Source organism: Trichechus manatus, unplaced genomic scaffold (genome assembly GCF_000243295.1).
Source record: "Trichechus manatus latirostris isolate Lorelei unplaced genomic scaffold, TriManLat1.0 scaffold00262, whole genome shotgun sequence".
In the NCBI taxonomy this organism is placed as follows: domain Eukaryota; kingdom Metazoa; phylum Chordata; class Mammalia; order Sirenia; family Trichechidae; genus Trichechus; species Trichechus manatus.
Genome location: NW_004444198.1, coordinates 1,245,606 through 1,255,533, shown reverse-complemented (window position 1 = coordinate 1,255,533; position 9,928 = coordinate 1,245,606). Strand labels below are relative to the sequence as shown.

At 37.3% G+C, this 9,928-nt stretch overlaps 1 protein-coding gene across 1 annotated transcript in view; it reads left to right on the top strand.

Annotated features, from left to right (window-relative positions):
• CEP192 (centrosomal protein 192) overlaps nucleotides 1-9,928 on the top strand; it is a 193,928-nt gene that overhangs the window by 103,016 nt on the left and 80,984 nt on the right. The window contains exons 14-17 of the mRNA XM_023724815.1: nucleotides 3,105-3,231; nucleotides 4,272-4,402; nucleotides 6,634-7,459; nucleotides 7,547-7,673. Of these exons, the coding sequence (XP_023580583.1) occupies nucleotides 3,105-3,231; nucleotides 4,272-4,402; nucleotides 6,634-7,459; nucleotides 7,547-7,673 (1,211 nt within the window). The remainder of the gene's footprint in view (nucleotides 1-3,104; nucleotides 3,232-4,271; nucleotides 4,403-6,633; nucleotides 7,460-7,546; nucleotides 7,674-9,928) is intronic.

Below are 9,928 nucleotides of genomic sequence, written 5' to 3'. Positions count from 1 at the left end.
CAGGAAGGAGGGGGTAGATTGTGATGTGTGGAACGAAGATGTGTATGAGAAAGATGAGAGAGAGGAGAGGAACAGGAGCCAAGAATATACACACAAACAAAAAAGAGTGATAAGGGAGCTTGCTATTGGAGTGGTGAGATGAGAGATTGAGAAATGGGGAAAAACAAAAATGAAAAAAGAAAGAAAAAGAGTAAGAGAACAAAATGAATAAATCGAGAAACTGCAAATGAAGAAAGAAAGGGAATAAGAGAGAGAAGAACACTAGACAAAGGAATGAAAAAACAAAAACAAAAAAAATCCAAAAAAAAAAAAAAGCAAGAAAAAAGAAATGCCCTCAGGGATGTCCCTGTGCATCTGCGCAGGGTAAGGGACTATTTTCCAAGCTGCGTGGTACTGCCCGGCTAGAAGGGGCTCCCAAGCTGAGAAAGGAAAATGAAAACAAACAAATCAAAACAGAACAAATCAGAGCAAATAAACAAACAAACGAAAAAGCCCCGGGGTCCCACCAGCATGGTAGCATGGGCCGGGAAGCAGTTTCACAATCGAGCAGTGTTTCGCAGCCTTTGAGGAAGAAGCAGAGATGGCTCTCAGAGCCAGGTATTTGAGAAGAAGGAGAGAGAGAGGTGGTGAGAGGTAAGGAAGAAATCTAAAGAAACGGAAAAAAGCAACATCAGCAGCCAACAAATTGTACTCAGGGAGCTGACCAGTGCGGGCGGGTGGAATCCAAGCGTCACTAGGGGGAAGCTCGGGCTTCCTGGCCAATAGACTGTGGCTTCAAGAAGCGGAGGAGGCTAAGTGCGGGTGAAGAAGGGTAGGGGTGGGAAAGCCTATATTGTGGGTTACCGGTTGTTCTCTCTCCTGCTGGAAGTTCCGTGAAGCAGCTTTCTCATACCTCCTGTTCACTGATCTGTGATAGGAGTCCAAGATGGTGGATCCGTGATGTAGTAGCTGATAGGGGACCTCTGCATGTATCTCTCCTTAAGCTCTGTTCTCGGTTAATTTCTTCCTTCCATTCGGTGCTTGGCTGAGTTCTTTATCTCTTCTTTTGATGCTTAGGGTTTCAGGATTGACATGTGATTCTGTTTGACTTAGATTTTCTGATCTTTGCTGCAGAGGGACGGCGTGGTGCTTCTGAGTGTAGCACCATGTTGCCCGAAGTCCAAGAAGGTCAGCTGTTGAAGGGAGCTGTTTGTTCCGCCTGGGCCAGTGGTCAACACCAACTTGTCAGAGGTATAGAAACAGGCAGAGGCTTAGCCAGTGGGAAGAGATGTGATGAAGGCTGGGAACTAGGATGGATAGTATGGAAACAGAGAAAAGTGCAAGGGTTCAACAAGTCAGAGTACTTGTTGATAAATACCATATGGGGAATTAAGATTATTGGAGCGAGCATTTATTAAAACTGGATACCACTAGGAATACAATTTTCAAGTAATAGATGTAGTATTAGAAATCACAGTTAATTCGCAGACTTTAAATTTGAAACTAAATTGTGGTCCAGACTATGCAGTAGATTAAAAAAATGAAAATAGAAAAGTGGGTGTCGTAGGCTGGGTTCTCTAGAGAAACAAAATCAGTAAAGCATGTAAATATATATATATAGAGAGAGAGATCAAGGAAATAGCTCATACGATTGTGGAGGCTGGAACGTCCCAAGTCCATTGATCAGGATAGAGGCTTCTCCTGATTCATGTAGCCGCAGGGACTGGTGAGCCCAAGATCAGCAGGTTGGAGAGTAGGGCTCTTGCTCATGGGCTGTTAAGATCAATGAATCCCAAGATCAGTAGGCAGGACCACAAGGCTTCTCTTGATTCATGTAGCTGAAGGGGCTAGCAAACCCAAGATCAGCAGGTCAGAGAGCAGGAGCCAGCTGCAGGATCCAGAGCAGGCAAAAGACAGAACGTCCACTTATATTCAGATGCAGGTCACACTCCCAAGGAAACTCCCTTTCAACTGATTGGCTACTCACAGCGGATCCCCTCATGGGGGTGATCAAATATAAACACTAAGAATCATGGCCCAGCCAAGTTGACACACAATCTTAACCATCACAGTTGGTTTTTCTGCCTGGATTGATTGGGATTTTTGAGATTGTGAGAGAAGTTGAAGAGTAACTAAATTCCTTGTTAAACAGACGAACAAAGCACTGGATCATGGTTCATTAGTAGGAATTTTTATTTTGGTGTATTAGTTGTAAATTTTGCTTGAATTCAAGTTACTGGGTCAAGGGAAGAAATTCCAAAGTGAAGATCATATAAAATTGAGTGCTTTTTTTTTTTTTTTAAACGAATCCACATTTTAGGCCTATTGTGTGAAAATTCTGTAAAGAATGAAAAATGGAAATTGCTTTCTCTTTAGCAAGCTTCTTGAAGGCAAACCTTTCTGAAACCTTCATCGAAGTCAGTAGGACCGCATGAAATCTTACTATGGATTTTCAAGGACCTATTTATTCTATAGAATAAAATCCACTTATAGTATAGGTTAGGAGGGCCTGGGTGGTGCAGACAGTTAACGAGCTTGGATGTTAACTGAAAGGTGGGAGGTTTGAGTTCACCCAGAGATGCCTTACAGGAAAGGTTTGGTGATCTCCGTCTGAAACATAAGCCATTGAAAACCCTATGGAGCACAGTGGCATCTGGTTTTTGGTTTATATTGTAAATTCCAGGAAGGCAGGAATTTTTACCCCCTTGCCCCCGATATATCATTGAGATTAGAACAGTGCCTGACACATAGTAGGTATTCAGTAATAATTGTTGAGGGAATAAAGTATTATTTCCGGGTTGTTTTAGTTTGGAGTTCTTCATCAGGGCAGCTTATTTGACAATATTAGTTCTGATGATTAAAAGATAGCTTAAAAAAAAAAAAAAAAACCAAACCCGTTGCCATTGAGTTGATTCCAGCTCATAGCGACCCTATAGCTTAGTGAGGAAATAAAAGGTCCTGTCTGAACTTTTTATGTTCGTCTTTAGTAATTTAAAAATGAAGTGGAAAGAAAGATTATATAATGTTGAAGTCATTTAGCTATAGGTTACTGGTATTAAAATAGTCTAGAATTTGTTAAAGCAGTTGAAAATAAAGAAAATAATTCACGTTTAATTATTTTTTAGCCATCATTTGGTTATTTTATTAGATCACCAGAGAAGAGAGAACCTGTTGCTTTAATAAGAAAATCTGATGCATCAAGAAACAATTTGGAAAAAGAAATGGCTCATCTTAACCACAATTTATTAGCAGGTAATGTATTAAATGAAGGGGCTTTTAGGAGCCTTGTTTTTTCCTGTAACTTAGTGGTTGCTTAATTATGGCTTTTATGAGTGTAAATGTATATACCACTTCGAATTTTTTCAGTATTGGTTATGGATTTGATTTATATAGTAACTCCACATTTCCTTTTCAATCTAAAGAGGAAACAAGTTAGCGAAAATCCACCTAAATCCTTTTGTAAAAATCAGAGTAAATGAAATAATTTGTTCAAATGGACTATAAATAAACTGAGTTAATGAATCATAAATATTGTATTTTTTAGTTAAAGGGGTGTTTTGAGATTTAGACTAGGATAGTCTTAAATTTGATAAACACTGTGATAAATATCTCTAACAGATATTTAAAATCAAACCTTCTTGGGCAACACACAATTATTGAACAGCTACTTTTTGCTAGTATAGTGCCTGGTGATATATAATGAGATAGACTCCATCTCTTAAAGACCCTGTAGTCCACTAGGAGAGATGAGATCAAGAGTCTCTTTATTTATACTTAGTTGATTTTTTATTGCTGTAAAGAAGTATTCACTTTTGAACTCAACTTACTATATATTTGTGAAATGTTTAAAGCTAAAAAATATTAAATGAGTTTATGTATTTACACCAAACTAAACCCGTTGCTGTCGAGTTGATTCTGACTCATAGTGACACTGTGGGACGGAGTAGAACTGCCCCGTAGGGTTTCCAAGGAGCAGCTGGTGAATTCAAACTGCCAGCCTTTTGATTAGCAGCCAAGCTGTTAGCACTGTGCCACCAGGGCTCCGAGTATTTACAAGGGAGAGATTAAAATCCACTGTCTTCCTTCAAACTTTAAACTTTACGGGATTGAGCCAAATTAATAATGCTGTCTTCCTTTGTCCTAGTGACTGTAGCTTTAAACAGTTTTTGTCAGGATGACTGATGACATTTAGGGTACACAGACTTCTTTGCATACAGTTAATTATTTTGTCTGGACCTTATCATACAGAGATAGTGTATATTTGTTAGTTGGATATTGTGTGTTTCCTACAGGAGATTTAAATGAGCAATCCAAGGCACAACTAAGTGAAGGATCAGTTACACTTAAGGTTGAAGAATTGGAGAGTGCTTCACAGGAGGATGGAAGTGATGTGACATTAACTGCTGATAAAGGCAAAACAGAGGTATTTTAAGCCTTTCATGAAGGAAAGCTAAAACTGTGTTGTCATAGTTCTTGTATAAGACCAAGAAAAGGCCACATGTGAAAAATAAATGTTGTTTAACTTTTTTTTTTTTTCTGGCTTCAGTTTTCTTATAACTGTTCTTTAAATTTTTAAAAACATTTTTCCTGATATAAAATATACATACAAAAGAATTTATAAAACAAACTTAACAACCCAGGGGATTATCACAAATTGCACACTGTGTACACTCCACGTTAGGAAAGAGACCATTGCCAACACCCCAGAAACCATTTTTTGCCTGCTTCCTCCCCTGACTTCTGTTGTTCTTGTTAGGTGCTGTCAAGTCGGTTCTGACTCATACAACCGTATGTAGAACAGAACAAAACACTGCCTTGTCCTGTGCCATCCTCACAGTCCTTGTTATGCTTGAGCCCATAGTTGCAGCCACTGTGTCAGCCCATCTCGTGGAGAGTCTTCCTCTTTTTCACTGGCCCTCTACCAAGCATGATGTCCTTCTCCAGGGACTGATCCTTCCTGATAACATGTCCAAAGTATGTGAGATGTAGTTTTGCCATCCTTACCTCTAAGGAACATTCTGGTTGTACTTCTTCTAAGACTGGCTTGTTCATTCTTTTGGCAGTCCATGGTATATTCACTATTCTTCGCCACCACTACAATTCAAAGGTGTCGATTCCTCTTTGGTCGTCCTTATTCATTGTCCAGCTTTTACATGCCTATGAGGTGATTGAAAACACCATGACTCAGGTCAGGCGCGCCTCGGTCTTCAAGGTGACATCTTTGCTTTTCAACACTTTAAAGAGGTCTTTTGCAGCAGATTTGCTCAATGCAGTGTGTCTTTTGATTTCTTGACTGCTGCTTCCATAGCTTCTAACACCTTATTAATTTTCACCTATTTTTGAACTTTATGTAAAAGGAAACATGTAGCATGTATTTTTCTTTGATTTCTTTCACTCTGTGTTTGTGAGACTCAGCTCTGTTGTCGAGTATAGTAGAAGCTTATTTCATTACTGCATAGTATTTTTTTATATGAGTGTTCTGCAATTTATATATCCATTCTGTCGTTGGTAGACATTTAGGATATTTCTAGTGTTAGGCAATTATAAAATAATGCTCTGTGAACATCCTGGTACCTGTGTGTGTCTTATTGGCAGTGTGCACACATTCATGGAGGTTTGTACTTAAGAGTGGAGTTGCTGGATCATAGGGTTTACATACCTTCAATTTTAGTAGATTTGGCATAGAGTTTACCAGAGTGGTTAGTTATACCAGTGTAGATTCTGTCCAGCACTCTGTGATAATCCTTGTTACTACATATCCTCATCAAACACTTGGTATTGTTAGTCGCTCTGGTAGGTGTGTAGTAGTACCTCCTTTATTAAATTTTCATTTCCCTGATTACTAATTGAGTTATGTACCTTTTCATATGTTCATTGGTCACTGAGATAGCGTCTTTAGTGAAGTGCCTGTTCAAGTCTCTTGCTCATTTTTCTAATGGATTGTTTGTCCTGTTGATGTGTGATTCTTTTCATGTTCTGGGTAGGAGGCTTTTGTCATTTCTGAGTGTTTTCACGTGTCTTTTCCCACTCTGTGATTTGCCTTTTCACCCTTTTAATGCTGTCTCTCTTTATTGACAAAGGCATCCTTTCCCCATTTCCCTAATGTGCCAGCTTTGTCAGAAATCAAATATTCATTAATGTATGGGTCTGTTTATGGATTCTCTATTCTGTTTCTTTGGTCTGTTTGTCTTGTGTCACTATGACACTAGGAAATATTGTAGTTTTACAACAAGCCTGAATGTCTAGAAGAGCAAGTCTTTCTATCTATTCTTTAAAAGTATCTTGGCTCTTCTTGGCCCATTGTATTTCCATGTATATTTTAAAATCAGATTGTCAGCTTCCACACACCAACCAGCAAACAACCCTGTTGGGCTTTTGGTTGGAGTTTCATTTAAGCTATAGGACAGACTGGGTAAAATTGATGTCTTTTTAATATTGAATCTTCTAATCCATGAAAATTACATATCCTTCCACTCATTTAGGTTTTAATTTCTCTATTTTATAGTTTTTTTGTCCAGAGATTTTTGCACATATTTTGTTAGATTTCTTGCAACTGTTAAATCTTATGTAGCACTTATAAATAAAGGTTAAACTAATATGTACATGTCCATGGAACTGAGATAAATTGTCTGATGTAAATTTGATCATTTCTAGGACATTTTCTTAATGAACAGCCAGCCCAGAAGGTACAGAGACGAGCTGTCTGATAGTGGCGATTCTGTACTTAGGATAAGCACCATTGCTTCAGCCATTGCAAATGCATCCGTCAATACGGATCCTTCCCAGCTTGCTGCCATGATAAAGGCACTTTCAAATAAAACCAGAGAGAAGACTTTTCAGGAAGATAAACAAAAAAACTTTTCCATTGTGTCTCATTTCTTACCAAATGATTTAGAAAAAAGCAATGGCTCCAACGCGTTTGATATGGAGAAATACCTTAAAAAAACAGAAGTTAGTAGATGTGAAGCTGAATTGAAAAAGTTTTCAAGAGCTGATGTGTCTGATATTTGGGATTTCTCTTTGCCAAAAGAACAGACTGCACAAGCTATCCATGCAGTGGACTTGGGTGCAACTAATCTAAGTGGAATGGAACCACAAGAAAACACAGCAGCTATTTATAGCAAAAACAGAGAGACTGAGAACCAGGAATCATTTACACCTATAAACTCTTCAAATCCAGTTCTTACAAATACAAGAGCGAATGAGAGCACAGTGATTGATGTAAAGACATATTCCAGTGGTACCAAATTACCAGATATTGATAATAGTGAAAAAACGATGTCTGTTTCCACCCCCACATCTGATAGTTACTCATTAGTAAGTAATTCCACAGTAACATCCTTTTGGCTGTTAAAAGAATGTGAAGAAATACAAAATAATAGAGAAAATCAGAGACAAAATGAATGTGTTAGTGAAGCAAGCAACAGTGAAAAGCATGTGACTTTTGAAAAACATTCCACGATCTCACCTGAAAGTGTTGGTAAGTGTGAGAGTAATTAATCACATTCACAAAATTACAGGGAATGTTTTTTTCCTGTTCTCATTGGAAAATACACCTTTCTGATAGATTTGAAAGATACCTGTCTTGGGCATGGTGGACATGGTTCAGAGGATGACCGGAATAGCTTCAGACCTTCAACTTCACCACTGAGTCATTCTTCTCCTAGTGAAGTTTCTGAAACAGCTTCAACAGGGTAGGTGCTTACTTCTTTTTATAAAAATACATACTCAGTATAGGACATACGGAAAAAAAGTATAAAGAAGAAAATCATCATCACTCAGAGGTAACCATTGTAAATGCTTTGTGAATTTCTTTCCAGCCTTTTTTCTGTGCAAATTTTCATATTCTGCTTTTTTTCACTTCTTATAATCATTCTCCATATTTAAAAGAAAATTAGTAATATTACAGGCCGCATAATGCATCTGTCATGGTTTGTTTGATACTTCTGGTAGATATTTACTATTTTTTCTTACACCATTTTACTGTTGTAATGATGAGATGAACAACTTGTTAAATTCTGTGTTTTGACTGATTTCCTTCAGATAGACATCTAGAAGGGAAATTACTGGGTCAAGAGTCATAGTACTTTAAGGCTCTGTATGGAGCCCCTGGGTGGTGCAGATGGTTAGGCACTTGACTACTAGCCAAAAGGCTGGCAGTTCAAACCCAGCCAGAGACATCTTAGAAGAGAGACCTGGAGATCTGCTTCCAAAAGGTCACAGCCATTGAAAACCCTACGGAGCAATTCTGCTCTGCACAAACGGGTTCGCCGTGAGTTGGAATCAACTCGATGGCAGCTAACAACAATAACAATGTATTAGCAAATTATTTTCTAAAAGGATTTTAAAGATTTGCACTCTTACTATCTTGTATGATAAGGGTGTCTATCTCACTGTTTTCTTACCATTTTAAATCACTTAAAATTTTGGATAATTTGATTTTAATACCTATCTTAAATTTAGTGTTAACTTGTATTTTTAATACAGATTCTGAGATTGGTAAGTGCTTTCTGAAGGATTGGAGTAAGTTATAAGAAATTTTTCTTTATTTTATTTTTTGAAAAGGCTATAAATTTACGTTGTTCAAAAAGTAAACACATATATGTATATAAAATTTGCCAGTGTGAATGTATTGACTTTTCAAATATACATATGTGTATTTGTGTGTGTGTGTGTATCTCCCTTCTGCTATTCCTCATCTGCCTGCTTCCCTAACCCCTTCACTAGAGAACTTCTGTTTTTGTTTTTTTAGGTATGATGTATAAGCAAATATGAGTATGTATTGGGCCCTCTTTTTTATACACAGTGTAGAGTATTATAAACACTTGCTATCTTTTGACTTACTACAGACCTTCTGTATTTGGACATGTGCAGGTACATCTGTAGGGTAAATTCCCAGAAATGAGATTGCTGGGCCAACGAGTATATACATTCACATTCATATTTTAATTAGTACATCCCTCCAAAGGGATTGTGTTAATTTAAATTCCCACTAATAGCTTAAGAGAGGGCCTGTTTTCCCACAGCATCACCAACAGAGTGTTTATCAAACTTTTTGATTGTTGACAATCTGATACATGAAAAAAATGATGTCAATATATTTTTAATTTATATTTCTTTTATTATGCATGATAGTGATCATCTTTCCTACAGTACGTAGAATTTCCATATCTGTCAAATATCTACCCATGTTTGTGGCCCATTTTTCTCATGGATTGTCTCTTCCTTCCTGGTTTGTAGGAGCCCGTCATATATTAGGGAGAATGAATAGCCCTTTATTTGTGATATGAGTTGCAGTTCCCAGTTTCTAAAATCTTTCTGACTCTATAGTTTTTGCCATGTAGAAAGGTTATTTTTATTAAATTGAATTTGTAAATCTTTTATAGCTTTATGAAAGTTCTTTTATATGTATCTCTATTGAAAGATAAAAGAAAAATTTGCCTAACCAGTGAAATCATAAAGAATGTTAAATGTATTTTCAATTTGTTTCAAAATATTTCAAATGTTAAATAATTACCTATATATGTAACAGTTAATTCTATATTTTAAAGGACATTAAAGTGGACTATGCCACTTCCCTTCAAGAGGTGCAGTTTATTTCCTTCTCCTTGAAACTAGACTGGCCTGTGACTCCTACTGATCAATACTTACGTGTGTGTGTGTGTGTGTGTGTGTGTGTGTGTGTGTGTGTTGAGAGAAAGAGAGCGGGAAGAAAGAGAGAGCAAGAAATAGATGTGGAATCTTACTTCTTGGGGCCCCGCTTTCTAATCTTATTTTACTTAGGATGTCATGAACATTTTTTTGAGTCAAAGGATAGTATTCTACAGCGTGATTTTTTTATGGTTGCCTAGTGTTTTATTGTATGTTTGCGCCCAAATTTCTATAACCTTGTTCCTCCTATAAAACATTTAACATTTTTGACGTTACTGTCATTAGCGATGAGATGACA